The 18,930-nt window shown below is 47.3% G+C and overlaps 1 protein-coding gene across 3 annotated transcripts in view; it reads right to left on the bottom strand.

Annotated features, from left to right (window-relative positions):
- Nucleotides 1-575, bottom strand: part of LOC126183282 (DNA fragmentation factor subunit alpha-like) — a 92,210-nt gene extending 91,635 nt beyond the window's left edge. For 2 of the 3 annotated variants that reach the window (XM_049925113.1, XM_049925111.1), the window contains exons 1-2: nt 474-575; nt 24-224 (exon numbers count right to left, since the gene is read on the bottom strand). In XM_049925113.1, coding sequence (XP_049781070.1) covers nt 24-144 — 121 coding nt within the window. In that variant the 5' untranslated portion in view covers nt 145-224; nt 474-575. Of the gene's footprint in view, nt 1-23; nt 225-401 lie in introns of all 3 variants that reach the window. The other variant, XM_049925112.1, reaches the window with a different exon arrangement.
- Nucleotides 576-18,930: the final 18,355 nt, after the last annotated feature.

The raw sequence follows: 18,930 nt of genomic DNA, 5'->3' as shown, positions 1-18,930 counted from the left end.
CATGCATAAATAATTAGACATACCTCGACTTATTAATTCCTGCAGAGTCGAGGCTACGACACCTTTTTTACATTCACGAGCTAAGTCAACAACTTTAAGGGGTATCCCTTTAACTGACTGCGCTTCTTCGGTGCTCTTTTCCATTGGTGGTATGCCAGCTTATGGAATACTTTCAGAAATACATTAGCACAGAAAAGTAATCCGGCTACACAGGCAACTCGTCTCTGACGAAAGGATAAAAAGGCGTTATTTACATAGGACTATAAATTATTCAGCATATTAGGCTCGTTTCACACTACTACTGATTTACTTTCGGTATACTAATTTTTTTTTCTTAAATACACCATGCTCATATTGTATTCATACATGGCAAAAGAATATAACATAGCAAACATAAATACCGTTGACTACATTTATTTCATAACTACCACTACTCATAAACATATACACTTCATAAACGTCATGTTACTCACAACTAGGTATCAACAGACACGCCTATTTAAATGTCACAGTCACATTAAGCAATGGTAATCTTTGGTAGTAAATACACCGATGTTAGATCGACAAAAGATGGGTTCTCAAATGCAACTAGTGACGCGCCAATCTGCAGTGGCGCCATGAGCAACGATTTCTACACGCTGCAACCAAAACTTCAGTGGCGCAGTTTTCAATGCGTCGTCAACCTCGCCCTCCATTAACTTTTGTATTTATTTAGCACCTATGACATTCATGATATTGAACTTGTCAAAGTACAAAACAGTATAAAATTTTACATGTTTACATTCATGCACAAAATAAAGTCGTATATAACTGGAAATATTTCATCAAGTCTGGATCCTTTTTTTATCAACACACCTTCGTGACTGTAGTGACATAAACAGTTTAATTAGGCATAACAAAATTTTGTACATACATATAGACAAAAGTAGACATGTTGCTGAAAAGTTACTGAAACATTTTGGTTGATTTTACATGCAGAATTTCATGTCAATATATATGGCACATAATGTAGGTACATGATTAGACATATGAGTTCATTAATTAAAGAAGTTTAGTTTTACCAAGGAATACTTTGGCAATTATATATAATTGTTTAGTGAGATTATGAGGCAGTACCTACAGATTTGAGCAGTATTCCAGATATTCATAAATGTTACAGAAGCTGTTGTTTTTAGTAGATTTTTTTAAGTTCTTTTATTAAATATATTAATGTTTGGTGTTTTTTTATGTAATCTGGCAATTCACTATAGAGGATTTTCTGTTTGTATAGTACACTGTCGCAATGTATTGATTGTCTGTATTCATCCTTATTCCTTGTTTGATAACTGTGGATCTCACTGTTCAAAAGTGAAAATTCTCTATGGCTATAGTATCAAATATAAACACAGCTGAAGGGGTCATGATTTCTAATTCCTTAAAAATACCGCGCTGTTCACCTCTGAAAACTCTCTATGGCTCTTAAGGAAGCCTATACTTTCAAATATAAATATAAATAGTAGGGTCATGATTCTTAATTCCTTAAAAATGTATGGGTGAGCATATGTCACGCAGGTCATGCAGTAATGTTATGCCAAGAAGAAAATAAGGTTGGTTAGTTAGTTTCATGTCCCATGGATCATTTATATGATAAATCATAATCAAGTGGAATGGGTCTTTTTATATTCACATCACAAATATCACATCAACGATATTTCATGTCATAAAAAATAGCTGTATTCTCAAAATAATAATTACTTAACTTCAGGATTCTCTTCGAACTCTCGAAGTTTGAACACATTCTGGTACACAGAGCACAATTTTTTTTTTTACCTCACATCACTGCTTCTGTCTACTTCCATGAAACTTATGTAGCTCTAGACATCCACAATTTGGCTTCAGTCTTCCTCGTAGGTATCAACAGATGCCAAAAACTACTAAGCCTAAAAATCCAAAAATTCCGATTTTAAATAAGAGAGAAACGTATATGATACAGATTAAAACATTTATTTGTAGCTATCACGGTTCATTTTTATCACATTGGTACAGGTAGTAAATGACTTAACAAATGTAGCCTAAGTATGAGGAATTATTCAGCAGAGGAAAGTAAATAAATAACACTTTTCAATAAATCTCGTTTGTAGGATTAATGGCATTCTTTTAATAAGCTAGTGACGTCTCTTTTGATATATAATAAGCCGAGCAAGCCTAATCCATTTTCTTACTGTGATAGAAATACTGCACTGGAGGAAATGGCTAGTATCCACGGAAACTTGGGAATCCACTCTAGATAAAATGTTGCGACTGAAGTAAACTTCCAGCTGTCATGCAATTCAACAGCCACAGTAAAAGTACAAAATTCCCTATGTTCAATGAGTTTTACTCCATAATTTCTCATCAGAAAACTACACATGGACTCAAAACCTGTTATAATTACCATATTTTTGTCTCAGAGGGGGATATCCAATGACACCACACTAAACCCTCTACCCATCCATATGTGTGCATGGTGAGGGCAACTTCGAAATCTTCAATCGAACAGCTATTTTTTATTGCAGATTACGATTCTACAGCAAAATTGATATACTTTTGTCTCAAGCATTTTCTTCATTTCGCCACATTTTGTGCTGTAATCAGAGGAATAGAAATGGGCACACAATCGCAATTTACGAGATGCTGCTCAATGACACATAGGACCCCATCTCCATGCTGCAACTGTAGGACAGGTCATTATTTCACAACTTCTAATTGGGAACCCCGTTTGCAACGTTGTATTCCTGTGACATATCAAACAGGGGACTACTCAATTGCACCACTGTGGCCATGGCTCAAGGGGAACTCTACTCTATTTTTTCAATTAGAGTAGGTGTTCAAATGTAGTACGATCAACATCAGGACACTTAGTGATCCTCTTTTCAAAGGACCCTACAAATATTTCTGGGAATGTCAGCACAGGCGTTTTTGATGCGATCGACTGTATCTTCAGAGCCTGTTGGTACTTGCTGCTACACCTTATCTTTTAAATATCCCCCACAGAAAGAAATCCAGCGACATTAAATCCGGCGACCTAGCAGGTCAATTAATAGGGTCACCTCTGCAGTTCCATCTACCAGTCTAAACACATTCTAATACCTCATGTGATTGAATTGTGTAATGCGCTAAAAAACCGTTATGCTGAAATCACATACATTGTCGAACGTCCTGGGCAACGTCCTGCAGTAGTACCAGTAGTTCCTATTCCAAAAACGTTCGATAATTGCGTCCATTCAACGAGCCGTCGATAAAATACAGACCAATAAGTTTGTTCCCATTATGCCACACTATACATTAACCAATCAAGGATGTTGGTTGTCAGCTTACCATAAGCAGTGTGGATTGTCTTCACTCCAGTAACGCATGTTATGCTGATTAATGCTACCATGGTTTGTGAATGTAGACTCACTATAAAACAGTATCTCAGCAAAGAACATGTAGGCTGTTTGCATTTGTTGACATGCCCATTCACAAAACACCATGTGGTTAGGGAAATTGGTGCCATGAATTTCTTGTTGCAGTGACAAGTGGTACAGATAATACTTATGACGATGCAGTATTGTGAAAATATTGCCTACAGATATACCAGAATCGCTGTGTAATTGCCAGGCACTTATCTGTGGGTTCTGGTACACTGCCACTAGGACAGTTATTTCATTAGCTTCTCCTGTAACATGTTTGCTTCGATTCCATTTACTGGTCTGTCTGATGCCATCACACACTACAGTGTTCACAGTACTGATGATACGAGATGTAACAGTGCTAGACAGCAACACTTCTGATGCCAGATGTAATTGCCTGGTGACTGGGCGGTACATTAGGAGACAGTGTTAAGTCTTCAGTATCACAATCAGGCCAAATTGTCACCACTTGAGCATTGGTGAGACTTAACTCAGTGGAACATGGCTTACTCAGCACCTGAAGGTGCTAATGAAACGACATTAAGAAACAAACATTTATTGTTCCAAAATAAACTGTTGTCTTCATTCACAGCTGCCAGCAGTAGTGGTGGGCAGAAGGGCGCTAGCCACATCACCATCCACTGACACCCTCAGGAACTGATGACCTCAGATGTTAAGTCCCATAGTGCTTAGAGCCATTTTGACACCCTCATTTGCCACACTGTCTCAGCTGCTGCAGCAGTGGAGGCATGTACTCAGTGGCCTATGGCATCATGGCACTTTGGCTTCAACTTGGCCAGTCTTGCCTATGCTGACCTGGTGTTAGCCCCTTGTGGCAGTTGGTTACCAGAGAGTTCTCGTTGACATCATAGATGGCATCCCAATAAGCACTCACTGGCCCTGAACTGAGTGTGCGATATTGGCCTGGGTCACACTGCAGCATTCGACAGGAGGAAGGCCTCCAACAGCATCGGAGTATGTCTATAGGAAAGAAGGTGGGCAGTGGCTATGGCATGCCCCTGCCCATTGACAATTGTTGACTGGTCGCACTGGGTAGCCCTCCAGAAGGCATGATGATGAGTGTCTTGACTTGAACTGAGGATTGATTGACACGTCCTTCTGGGCTGGCCGGCTGTGAATTGAGCAAAAGCAGACCAAGCCACTGCACAGGAGTAATAGTCGTACAGATCTGCATCAATTGTGTTGATATTGTGAGACAAAAATAACTTCACTTGGTCTGCTTTTCATGGCTGGTCAGCTTTGTGGACTCTTTGGCTGTAGCTGAAAACTGTCTTAATTTCACCTTTCAGAAGCAGTGGTGGATATATTCTGCAGTATCAGTGATCTAAAAAATCATTCTTGCCTCTGACTTATGCCTTGTTATTTGACCCTGTGTGGTTGACACATTGATGGCATTTCCCTCTCTGTATGATGTCATTCTGCTGTATTGGCATTTTCGACACCCAGCTCTTACAGTGTGACTGTATTGTATGTAACATCAGCAGTTCTTCCCTGTTGACATTCCAGCTATTATTGCATACGGACCTGCTTTGCTCGCCTTTTGCATTACCAAGGGAAGACTTCTAAAGTTGTTCCCCAGTCCCAAACCTCTTATTTAAGAGTGCCTCAGTAACTTCCTGATTGTGATCCTGAAAATGTTTAGTGTACTACTGAACCGAATTCACTGTCAAAAAACTAGCCCAAAAATGTGGGAGTATCCCAAAACAAAAGAAATGTTATCGAGTAGACAGTCAGGATAATGTAATATTCAGGCACTATGAGATGAAAGAACATTTCATTATAAGACCAACCCAGCTGTCCAGTAAATCATTGATTAAGTATGGTGTGTCACATGGCTCTACCCTAAGACCTCTATTATTCCTACATTATTGTAACAATGTAAATGATCATAGTAAAGAAAAAAGTATTTATAGGTAACACTAGCATTTTAATAACAGCTTTATGTAGATATCCAGTGAATCAGTGTGGGACACTTCGATGTAAATAAAATAACGTATCGCATGTATGTAGGGAAAGAAATCCACTGCTGTGCAACTACACTGTTGATGACAAATTGCTGGAAACAGTAACGACCGTAAAATATCTAGGAGTATCTATCTGGAGCGACCTTGAGTGGTATGACCACGTAAAACAAATAGTAGGAAAATCAGAAGCAGTACATATTCAGAGAAAGAATCTTAAGAAAACGAAAATCATCCACTAAAGAAGTGGCTTGTTCGACCGATTCTTGACTATTCTCCATCAATCTGGGACCCTTACCAGATAGAATTCATAGAAGAGATAGAGCAGATCCAACGAAGAGGAGCTCCTTTCGTCACAGGATCGTTTAGTTGCCACGTGAGAACTACAGAGATGCTCAAAAAACGTCAGTTGCAGACACTACAAGAGAGGCGTTGTACATGATAGGGAGATATACTATTGTAACTTCGAGAGAGTACTTTCTGGGAAGAGTTGGATACCATATTACTTCCTGCCAAATACGTCTCGCGAAATAACCACCATGAGAAAATTAGAGAATTCAGAGCTAATGCAGTGGCTTACCAACAATCACTCTTCTCACGCGCCATTGCGAATTGAATATAGAAAGGGCATCATTCAGTGGCATCAGATGTACCCCCCCACCATACACCATCAGGTTGTTTGTGGATGTAGATATAGATGACTATTATTACGTCGAGTTTTCAAAAAAATTGTCATTGGTTGGTCCAGTTTGATCCCTCTCATACTTTAACAGTACACTGTATATCTGACAAGTCTAATGCAGAATGAGAGAGAGAGAGAGAGAAAGAGGAGTGGCCGACGGGAGGGAAAGGACAGAAAGATTGGGGAAGAGACAGCGAGTTAGAACACCAAAAATTTCAGTTTACAATTTGCTAGCATAAGTTACAAATAAAAGCAGCATTTTTTCTGCTTAGGATAGTATTTATTTAATATTTTTCCTATCCACAACCAGTTTTGGCTTATGAAGCCATTCTCTAGTGATAATCTTTAAATTTGCCAAATACCTAGACTTACAGCGTCTTCACAATGTGTTTGTCAATTCTTACTGGTTTACAAAATCCAACTTTTCTTGATGTTTCAACAGTTCTGAAATTTGCTTTGTGCACATAAGGTGAGAAACACAGACCACATGTCAAAACTTTGTAAACCAATAGGACTGGAGGCACAGATTGTGAAGACGCTGCCAATTTACATGATTGTCTAAATTAAAGATTATCACTATACAGTGGCTTCATGAGCTGAAACTAGTTGTGCAACGAAAGAAAGGTTAAACAAATAACAGTCAAAGTACAAAACGGCCTGCAGTCATTCGATAAATATTTGGCTGCAGTACCCTCCACAAAAAAGATATATCATACACATAAATTAAAAATAAAAGCAACATAATTTATATGGTATAATTCTTGAAGGTTTTTAGGAAAAATGGCTATTCGCAACAGCAGATAAAGAAAGGCCTGCAAATAAAAACTGCAGAAAAATCACAGGAAAAGGATGAGGAAGTGGAAAGGGAAGTCAAAGCTTCAGCCTTTCTCCCATATGTGGGTAATGTTTCTTCTAAAATCGCTAGAATCTTGAAGAAACATAAAGTGGATGTGATATTCCGCCCACCAGCTAAGACTGCAGCCTTGTTGGGATCCATTAAGGATGATCTGCTCTTGCGAAAGGCGGGAGTTTATGAAATCCCTTGTGAGTGTGGCAAACGTTACATAGGGCAAACCACGTGCACTGTACAGGAACGATGCGTCGAACACCAGCGGTACATACATCTTCTTCAGTCCAACAAATCAGCAGTTGCCGAACATTGCATTTCTACTGGCCATGCCATGGATTATAAAGATGTTAAGATTTTAACTACTGCTTCATCTTTCTGGGACTCAGTTGTTAAGGAAGCTGTAGAAATACAACTAGCCGACAACCTGCTAAACTGTGACGAAAGATTTCATCTTGACAATGCTTGGAAACCGTTTATTTCACACCTTTGTTCGGAAAGAATTTCTGCATCTTCACTTCCGACAGATGTTACCACTTTTAAAGATTAATTATTTATTTACAAGCACGGAGGATTCGCAGCAGCACTATTTTGTTTGCACTCTGGACTTATATGTTTATCTTTGCTATATACATCTTATCTATGACTAGCGCAGTAGTGGCGACTTTGATATCTTTGACGCATGCGCTTTCAATCCTCAGCAGCTTTGTATCACGTGACTCTCCGTATAAATAGGCACGCGCAAACGCTACGAACTCCACCCCACCATCTGCACTTAACACTCCCATCACTACACAGGACATCAGCCTCACACTCCGCACTAAACGCAACACTGCTCCCGGCCACGACTGCGTTACCTACCGCCACCTCAAACACTGTCCTCCCTCCTTCCTTTCCCTCCTTGCCGCCCTCTACAATGTCATCCTTGCCACTGGCTTCTATCCCGACCTGTGGAAAACCTCCCGTATCCTGATGTTCTCCAAACCCAATAAGCCTCCATCTGATGCCTCTTCCTATCGTCCTATCTGTCTCACGTCGGTGTTCAGCAAGCTCTTGGAATCCATCCTTTCCCGGCGCATCCATCTCCACCTCCACCAAAACCACCTCCTCCCAAACACCCAATGTGGCTTTCGACCTTCCTTCTCTGCTGATGACCAACTCCTCCGCCTCACTCATCTCCTCTCCCTCCAGCTTAACTCCTGTCGCTCCGCCATTTTTGTCTCACTTGACCTTGAAAAGGCCTACGACCGTGTCTGGCATCCCGGTCTCCTGTTTAAACTCCAAACCTACGCCCTTCCTATCAACTACATCCGTCTGGTGGCCTCCTTCCTCTCCCGCCGCCCCTCCTACGTTACCATCCATCATGCCAATTCCCGCACCTTCTACCCCTCTGCCGGTGTGCCCCAGGGCTCTGTCCTCTCCCCTCTCCTCTACCTCCTGTACACAGCAGATATGCCCCAACCCCCCCCCCCCCCTCCAGTGCACCTCTTGCAATATGCTGATGACACCGCATTCCTCGCCCTCGCTCCTACCCTCCAACGGTCCCAACGCCTTCTCCAGAATCACCTTGACCTTTTTGCTGCATGGTGTAACCAATGGCTCCTGAAACTCAATCCTTCCAAGACCCAGGCAATCATCGTAGGTCGTACCACTCGCTCCTTCCGGCTCCTGGATTTCTCCCTTACTGTCTGCGCACGTCCTGTCCGTCTCACCCCCACCCTCACCTACCTTGGCCTCACCATTGACCGTCACCTCACCTGGATCCCTCATCTCCGATCCATCCAATCCAAAGCCCACAACCGCCTCCGCCTCCTCAAACTCCTCTCTGGCCGGACATGGGGGTTGCACCCCTCTACCATCCTCCACACCTACAAATCCTTAATCCGTCCCATCCTCTGTTATGCCAGTCCTGCCTGGATATCTGCCCCCCCCAAATTCTATCAGTCCCTCCAGATCCTTGAGCGTCATGCACTCCGCCTCGCCTTCCGTATCCACCTCCCGTCCCCCACGCGGATCCTCTATGATCTCATTCCTTTCCCCCATCTGCTCCTCTTCCTCGAACATCTCCGCATCCTCTACACCTCCCGCCGTCTTGAACCCCCTCACCCCCTGGTTGCTCCTCTCCTCTCCCATCCTCGCCCCCTGCCCCGTCTTCACCGTTGTGTCCCCCCTACCCTCCATCTCTACACCCTCCATCTCCTTTCCCAAGGTGGCTTCCGTCAACTCCCCCTCCCGGATGATGCCCTCTCTCCCTCCATTTATCCTTCCTATCAACTCTGATCCTCCCTCCCCCTCCTTTCCTCTGTCCTTTCCCTGGGCTCCCTCTTCCCCCCCCTTCCGTCCTGTTTCCTCCCCACTACACCTCTCCCTACCTCCCTTCTCCCCCCCAGTCCTTTTGTATTCCCCTCCTCTGCCTACCCCCCTCCCTGTCGCGTCTGCCCCCCACCCCTCTTATGGGTCCTCATCCTCCATCAGCTCCTTTCCCGGTTCCCCCCCCCCCTTCGCTTTTACTCTCCTTTCCCCCCTTTTTTGTTTTCCCATCTCCTGTCCAGTTTCCCCCCACCTGCTCTCGACTGTGGTGTCACCTTTGCCGACTTTTTCGTGCTGTGTTCTAGTGACTATTCAGTGTTGTGTTGCGAACAGAAACCATGCTGTCGCTGGGTGTGCATTTTATCTACTTTGCGAACAGAATCCAGACTGTCGCCGTGTTTTTTTAATTGTCTATTGTTTCCACTGTCTGCTCTGTATGTATTTTTATTCGCTTCATCATCCCTCTGTTGTTTGTTTTAATTTCCCCATTTTCTTTTCACCTTGTTACTCACTAAGTCCCCGATTTTATCGCCTGTTTTTTATTTTTATTATTATTTATTCTCCTGCTCTTTGTCAGAAAATCTGTAGGCTGCAGAGCGGCGTCCTAAGCTGCTGCCAGCCCGCCCCCTTTGGGGGGAATTGAAATTCAATAAAGGAAAAAAAAAAAAAAAAAAAAAGCTACGAACTCAACAGCGAGAGAGCGGCCTGAGCTGGCGAGGCGAGCGCATCGCTGCCGTTGCGCGCTTCGCTTACTCGGCCGTTGAGAGCTCGTGAAGAGGTTTTCTGTGCTGTGGGCGCCGCGGAGAGCAGATTGTCGTGCGTTGTTCTTACAACGCGTGCAAATTGTCGTGTTCCGCGCCTCGCAGCATGGGAAAGAAGGGTGCACAGAGGAAACCTGCCGCTACGAAGGGTCCTTCGGTTGTGCAACTCACTGAGTCTGCCGACCGTGCAAGGAACTCGCGAGAAGACGAGTCGCGGCCTGTTCCCCCTTTGTACGTCAAGTGCAAAGGCGGGTGGACAGCGCTGTTCGCCACCATCACGAATTGCGCTCGGAACGAGGTGGTCTACGAGTCTGTCGATACAGACTCGCTGATCTGCGTTCGAGCTGCAAACATGGCCGACCACAGGGCGATCAAGGTCGCAGTGGCCGACCACGTCGTCGACGCGCCGCCGGCGCGTGATAAGGCACCTTCCGTCGGAAGGATGAAGACGACCAAGGCACTCCTCAGGGGGTTACCTTGGTGCTGTGACGAGGCAGCGGTCCGGGAAGGGCTGCTGCGAGCCGGGTTCGGTTGCCTGCGACCGCGGCAGCAACGTTCTACCGACTTGTGTCCAGTGTGGCGGCCCGCACGTCGCCAGCTGGCGCGGTTGTGCAGCCTTCTCAAGCCGCAACCGTGCCGGGGGCGGCGAGGCGGCCGCGGCCGTACCGACGCAGCGGCAGAAGCGAAGACGACGTCGGAAACGGCGTAGGGCGCAGAACAGCCCGGCGCAGCTGAGGGACGGCGCAATAGCAGATCCACCTGCCAGGGGCAGGGACGACCGCTCGGAAACGGGCAGCCAGGACGCAGCTCGCCCTCCCGTGAAGAAGTGTGACCTCGAACTCGGCGCCGCCGTGAAGTAGGCCACAGCAGCCCTCAAAGCCGTCATGGCGGCGGAGAGGGCTGCCTTCGCGGCCGCCGTGGCTGCAGAGAAGGAGGAGGCCTTGAGGCAACTGCGTGCATTCTTCGCCCAAGGCCCCAGCGCAGTCGTACCTGCGAACACTCCTGCGACCTCGCAGAAGGACGTTCGCGCGCCTGTCCCAGCGGTTGCCCAAGCAACACCGCAGGTGTAAGGTGCAAAGAAGAAAACCGCCGCCCCAGCAGAACCGGTGGCGACGCCGACCGCTGCTGGAGCGGCCCCTCCAAGGGACCGAGAAGACAGAAAGGCAGCCACATCGCGCAAGCGCGAGCGACCGGCGTGCATTTCTCCGACGCTGAAGCGGCGCAGTTCGCTGAGCAAGCGGAGCTGCTCCAAGCTACAGTGCAGAAGGGCTGCGCCGTGCAGTAGAGGAGGACGCTGAACGGCAGACGATCGCCGCCGTTCTACACCAGCCTGATGAAGCTGCACCAAGTCACTGACGACAAGGCGCAGCAGAGGGCCTAACAGCAGCGCCTGCGTTGCCGCGCTGAACTTTTATGTTACAGGGAGGAAGCCACTGCGGCCGGCCCAGGAGACTACAAGCGAGCCCAGCCGCAGCAACCGGAATGACCCAGCTAACGACCACGCAGTACATAGGTAGCGTTGCACGATACCGCACGCTAACCTTCCCTCACCTTGCATGCTCTGTCGCAGCTAGCAAGCCGCTACTGCCCTTACTACCCGTCCTACTGTCGCAGAGGTTTTTTTCCCTTGGCGCTGGCCTTGGCACTTTTTTTTCCTCTGCCCTTACAACCGCTACCCTTCAATCGTTTTCGACCACTTCTATGTCCTGATGGACCATGTTAATGAGTAATCTTACCCAGATGCATGGATAACATCACAGCCTGCATCCTGTGACGCCTGATTAAAAAACTAACATGTTTACGGAGGTGACAGTAGAACTTTTGGTTTGGTCAGGTCACCACGTTGGTGTGGGCATGGAGGGGCCCCATCCTCTATTATGCTACGAACTCAGTCACGCCCATTGACCACGCGTTGGTTCACGCGTTGTCGTCCGGCGACGCCTCCTCACACGTTTCACGCACGCGGAAGCAACTTGTTGTGTTCCTGTACCTGTTGGTTGTGCAGTCCTTTCTTCAGGAATAAAACACTGCACATCTAGGGACCGATAGTGAGGGCTTTTGCGAGTCAGGGCCCCTTTCGCATGGGACAACCCGCGCTGGCAGAGGCCAAGGCTAGCTTTCCTTCCTCTATGTGCAAATCTCTTCGCCTTTATTGGCATTATGTCTGACACGCGTAAGGCGCCCCGCTCGTCCGAGGCTTCGAAGAAGAAGCAAGAACTCGATGCCAAGAGAGACACTGACTTGCATCACACTGGCAATGCAACGTCCAACCAATCCGAGCAAGATCCAAATGAAAGCTTGAAGCTTCTTACCGACATGATGCCAACGACTATTATGTGTTCTACACCAACAGAAGAACTTCCTGGACCTGCCAAGTGGAAAAAGATGGACGAGACAACCCCGAACTCGTCAGCCAGCGAAAACCGACACAAGAAGTCCCGCCCCATCGCCGATGAGGAGGGATTCATTCCAGCCACTTGGACGGCTCCAGCCCGAAAGATTACGAATGCTGCTCCTATATCAACAAACAACTCTTCCGCGGCTATGGACGCTGAACCAACCGACCAAAGTGACACCTAGGCTACCACGGCCCAGATTTCTACAAACGCACAGAAACCTCCTCCCATCATCATTGAATTCAAGGAGGCGTATAAGATACTATTGCAAACTATTAAGGGCCTTCTTTGCAACCCTTTTCAATTCAGAACAGCTGGTAAAGACCTCTATAAGCTTCAAACCGCAAATACTACGCATTTTATGAAAGTCACAGAAGAAATCTCAAAAAGGCAATGGGGATTTTATACCTATTCGCCTGACAAGCCCATCAAAAAAGTCATTCGAGGGTTTCCCTTCAGTTTCTCGTGTGATGATCTGAGGGAAGAACTGGAAGCCACCGGAATTGTCCCTAGGTCAATTTCCAGAGTGCAGTCGCCTAGAACTCATAAAGACACCCCTCTCTTTATGGTAGTGCTCACCAACACACCAGATAACCGAAAATTACTGACAATGAAGATCATAGCCAACACAGACGTCACAATTGAGGAGCCTCGGGATAAACGTGGCCCCACCATCTGCTATCGATGCCCAGGCATTGGCCATGTAGCCAGACACTGCAATGCCTTTCAAGTGTGTGAAGTGCGGCCAAGAACACACTTCCAAAGATTGCCCTAAGGACAAAGACACTCCTTCCACATGTGTCCGTTGCAACAAAGCTCATCCTGCTAGCTACCTTGGCTGTCATTAAAGCCTATAGGACTAGACAAAAGGCAACCACTCACCAGGGTCTCACTTATGCTGCTATTGCAGCTGCTAGGAGAAATACAAATGTAGCAACGACCAACACCAATAATGCTTCATCCTCTAAGGCCAATGCCTCCACTGCAGGCATACAGAGACTCAACCTACACCACCACAGGCGTACTCAGTTTACTCCCCATCGCCCAGCTCCACCTCCTCCGACCATTGCTGCACCTCAGCAGCACATAATCAGTGCCGGACCACCAACAACTCAGGCACAACACAACACCTCTTGCCAAGAGTTTAATCTGACCTCAGTCATGCAAGTCATGACGAAAGCTATCACTGACGCCCTTCAGGCTATCATGGCTACTATTCCGCAACAGATTTCTGCTGCAGTTCAAGTTGCCCTACAGGCCATTCCACAGCCAACCTCCACCACCCAACATGGCAGCTAGATTTGGGCTAACTGTGTGCACATGGAACGCCAATGGAATTCGCAATCAAGTAGGAGAGTTTCGTCAATTCCTCCAAGATGAAAGAATCGACGTGTGCCTGGTCACCGAGACACACTTGAAATGCGACATCCAAGTACGAGTCGCCAACTACAGCTGTTTCCGGACGGACCGGCTGACTGCTGGTGGAGGAACAGCAGTATATGTAAGAAAATCCTTGATGCATCACCAACTGCCACTTCCAGCATTAGCCACAGTAGAAGCCACATCAGTTGCAGTCCAGACATCAAGAGGCCGCCACATACAATTCATTGCAGTGTACAGGCCCCCCCGTGGCCATCTAGAAGAAGCAGACTTTGAGGTGCTACTGTCACAACAAGGAAATCTTTTTCTTGCTGGTGACCTTAATGCCAAAAATAGCATCTGGAATAGCCGCATCACTAACATCAGCGGACGTCGTTATCGTGGGACCATACGACCCCACTTGCTTTCCGAATAGAGGACAGAGCGACGTGTTGGATATAGCCATCATTAAGGGATTTCCCAATGGTGCTACTGCCACTACCAGAAGGGCCCTTACATCTGACCACGAACCTGTCATTTTTGATGTCAACCACGTCAGAATCAATAAACCGGCTAGACACTATCTTGATATTCGATGAATCAGCTGGTAAATGTATTGTCAACTGCTTGAAAGAGACCTCCTGGATGCACCAGACCCAGGGACAGCAGGAGCAGAAGCCACTCTATTGTACCTAACATCTAAAGCACTAGACGCTGCAACAGAAGCCACACCACCGAGACGGCCTCTACCACCAAAAACTCACCAACTGCCTCCACCTATCATAGCAGCCATCAGGGAAAAAAACCGAGCATTCAGAGAATGGCAGGCAACGCGCAATCCAGCCACAAAGCGCCTAGTAAATCGCTACAACGAGAAATTAAGGCAGAAGCAGAAAAACACAGGAATCAAGTCTGGGCAGATAAGGTTGCACTGCTACAACTACAAGACCAATCGGCCTGGAAGATGACGAAGTCTCTACTAAGAAGCGGACAGAAGTTACCCACACTACATGTGGGCAACCATATAATCTGTTGTGGCGTAGCAAAACAGCCACGCCACTCTGAGGTAGCCGAAAGGCACGCGTACACACACGCCGGCTGGCGTGAAGTCAGGAACAGGATACCTAATTAATGCTATAAGAAAAGTATGCAGCTCCATGAATACTTAACTTTATTATCCTTGTGGTATACATCGTTCTTGTTGAGACAGGCTTTGGACGATAATTATCAATTGCTATGTAAGGCTAATGGTGCCTTGCTAGGTCGTAGCCTGGACTTAGCTGAAGGCTATTCTAACTATCTGCTCGGCTAATGAGCGATGCTTCGTCAGTGTAGTCGCTAGCAAAGTCGTCGTACAACTGGGGCGAGTGCTAGTCCGTCTTTCTAGACCTGCCATGTGGTGGCGCTAGGTCTGCAAGTACTGACAGTGGAGACACGCGGGTCTGACACGTACTAATGGACCGCGGCCGATTTAAGCTACCACCTAGCAAGTGTGGTGTCTGGCGGTGACACCACATTCCTCCCCCGCAAATCGGCGAACGGTCGTTTTATAAGGCTTCCGCCCGCCGTGGGGAGGGCCCCATGTTGACGTATGCGATGAGGTGGGGAGCCTAACAACAGGCGAGGCTGTGCCACCCGCACCCGGCCATTCGGTCCGAGGGGAGCTAGGAAACGCCTGGAAACCTACTCCAGGGTGCACGTCAACATGCGGTGTATGCGCCCGTAAAGAGACAGGAGTGGCCGAAGGGTCGACCTCCATTGCGTCGGGGTATCCGACGCGCGACGACGCCATGTGGTCCGGAGAGGGCAAGTGTTCCATGGCGGAGGACAGCTGGTCACGGGAAGCGATCGGCGGCGCGTGACCCAGGGAGGCGGTTGGCGGCTGCAGCGAAGCGTCCTCTGTGGGCTGCGCCGGCGGCGGCTGCGGCGGCGGCGCGACGCCATGAGGCAAAATGGAAGGCATCGTCGGTAACACCTGGGGATGAGGCGAGCCAGTAGATGGGTCCCCAGGGCGCTGACCGGACGGCTCCGTCGCTGAAAGCAGACGGGGAGCGGCAGAACCCAGGCGACGACAGAGGCGCAGCTGATTGAGATGCCGACGCACCTCACCAGAGGCCCCCAAAACCATATACATCGCGCGGCCGAGGCAGCGAAGAATGCGCCCTGCGAGCCAACGCCGTGAACCGCGATAGTTGCGATAGAATACCACGTCGCCAGGAGCAAAAGCAGGAGTCTGCCGCTGCACAGGAACCCGATGTGGCGGATGCAGCAAAGACATCAAGGTTCGATGAGGACGACCGTGAAGCAACTCAGCCGGCGAGCGACCATCTCGGGGCTGAGAGCGATACGAAGACAGAAATAGCAACAACGCGTCCTCCCGAGAATGCGACTCTTTCAATTTCAACATCTGTGACTTGAAAGTCCGGACCAAACGTTCAGCGGCACCGTTGGACTGAGGCGAAAACGGCGCGGATGTCAGATGTTGAATACCATTGGCCTTGCAGAATGACTGAAATTCTGCGGACATGAATTGTGGGCCATTGTCGGAAACAATAGTCTGTGGAAGACCTTCAATGCAAAAGATAGCAGACAACGCTTGGATGGTGGCAGAAGACGTCGTGGAAGACATCCGGACAACAAAAGGAAAATTACTGAAGGAATCGACAACAACCAACCATCGAGCATTCCAGAATGGACCAGCAAAATCTATGTGTAAGCGTTGCCAAGGGGAAGTAGCTTTCGGCCATGCAAAGAATTTCCGCGGCGGTGCGGATTGTTGTTCGGCACACGCCATGCAAGAAGAGCACATATTCGTAATCGCAGCATCGATTCCGAACCAAGTACAGTGTTGACGAGCAAGTTGTTTCGTACGCACTATACCCCAATGTCCTTGGTGGAGAAGCTTTAAGACAGAGGACTGTAACGAACGTGGGACCACGACCCTAGACTGATCATTATCAGAACGCAACAACAAAACACCACGTCGTACAAAAAGTCTCTCCTTGTGAGCAAAAAATCTGCGAACCAACGGATCCTCGATCCGCGACTTTGACAAGGGCCATTGCGTAGCAGCAAAACGAAAAACCGTAGCAAGGACAGGGTCAGCAGCTGTGGCTGTAGCTACACGACGAAAATCAATCGGAAACGATTCGACCACGTCATCAGTTTCCGCATCAATGAACATGCAAGCAAGTTCGGAAGAATCAAATGCTTTATCCTCGGCAACAGGCAAACGGGACAACGCATCTGCGTTGCCGTGCTTAGCAGTGGACCGATACAAGATATCGTAGCGGTACTGCGAGAGGAAAATAGACCAGCGAATGAATTTCTGCGCGGTACGCGGAGGGACAGGCTTGTTCGGATGAAAAAGCGATGTCAAAGGTTTGTGGTCTGTAATGATGGTAAAGTGACGACCATACAAGAAATCGTGAAACTTTGTAACACCAAACACGAGAGCCAAAGCTTCTTTCTCTATCTGGGAATAATTTCTTTGCGCTGACGAGAGCAATTTGGACGCAAAGGCAATAGGGCGATCATGCGAACCATCTTTGTGCGCAAGCACAGCACCGATCCCGAAATCCGATGCATCTACCATCAACAAAAGGGGTTTCTGGGGATCGAATGGCGTAAGGCAAGTATTTGAAAGCAACGCCGATTTCAATTGGCGAAAGGCGCGTTCGCATTCCGTCGACCAGACGAACGGAACACCGTTACGGCGTAAGCGATGAAGCGGAGCTGAAATGGAAGAGGCATGCGGAATAAAGTTATGGTAGTAATTTATTTTTCCCAACACACTCTGTAGCTGCTTCAAATTCTGCGGCGAAGGCAAGTCCTGTATGGCACGGAGGTGCTCCGGACTCTGATGTATGCCTTGGGCATTAATTACATGTCCCAGATATGGCAAGTCACGAGCAAAAAACACACATTTGTCCTTCCTCAAGCGAAGACCATTTTGTCGCAAGACCTGAAATAATGTTCGGAGATTTTGTAAATGTTTCGCTTCTGTCTTTCCGGAGATCACTATATCGTCCAGATAGTTTGCTGCAGTAGGGACCGACGCACAAATAGTTTGTAAATATTGCTGAAACAATGCAGGGGCGGATGCACACCCGAATGGCAGTCTTTTGAATCTGTACAATCCAAGATGCGTGTTAACCACCAATACGCGCTGGGATTCTTCGTCCACCGGTATTTGCAAGTACGCATCTGCTAGGTCCAACTTTGAAAAATATTTTCCCGGGCACAGTTTGCAAAAAGATCTTCCGGGCGGGGCAAAGGAAAAGTAGCAGTCACTAGTTGTGGATTCACTGTGGCCTTGAAGTCCACGCAAAGTCTCAATTTTCCGGAAGGTTATTGCAAAATTACTAAGGGTGAGGCCCAGAGAGAAGCCTGCACACGTTCAATTACACCTTGGGATTCTAAATCGTGTAATGTTCTTGCGACCTCATTACGCAATGCGTGGGGAACATTGCGCGCTCTGAAAAATTTCGGTTGCGCGTTGACTTTGAGTTCCAAATGTGCTTCATAGTTCCTAGCGCAACCAAGGCCCGGTGCAAAAATGTCTGCAAATTCCTCACATAGTCGAGAAACACTGGCGGAAGGCACAGTCTGGTTCACTGATAGGACCCGATTTACGATAGACAAGTGAAACAATTGAAATAAATCTAAACCAAACAAATTCACTGCAGAAGAAGAACGAAGAACATAAAATGACACAAGTTTTGTTTGTCCCTTATATGTTGCAAGAAGGCTGCACTGTCCTAACACAGGGATATGCTGTCCTGAATAACTAGTGAGCTGAACTTTTGCGGCACGCAACGGCGGGGCGCCCAGTTGTTTGTACGTGGCGTGATTGAGCAATGAAACTGCAGCTCCGGTATCGAGCTGGAATGGTATCACTTGTCCGGCAAAGTCCAAATCTACAAAAAGTTTATTATCCTGCTGACGACAAGAGCGACTGTTTTGTGCAACTTTAACAGACACTGGTACAGAATCACTGGCGACGTGACGGGATTGCCGTCGACGTCGACGCACACTGTTTGTGGGACGAACACAGTCACTATTAGAGAGAGGAACACTGGGCGGAGTGGCATTAACTACATGAATGTCCATGGGCGAATGTTCCCGAGCCTGAGTGTCCTTGGTTTGATTCCGGCGCGAAGCAAAGGGCCGGGAATGGTTAA

This window comes from Schistocerca cancellata, chromosome 4 (genome assembly GCF_023864275.1).
Source record: "Schistocerca cancellata isolate TAMUIC-IGC-003103 chromosome 4, iqSchCanc2.1, whole genome shotgun sequence".
Taxonomy (NCBI): Eukaryota; Metazoa; Arthropoda; class Insecta; order Orthoptera; family Acrididae; genus Schistocerca; species Schistocerca cancellata.
Note: the sequence above shows the minus strand (reverse complement) of the source record. Positions and strands in the feature narration are given on the sequence as shown.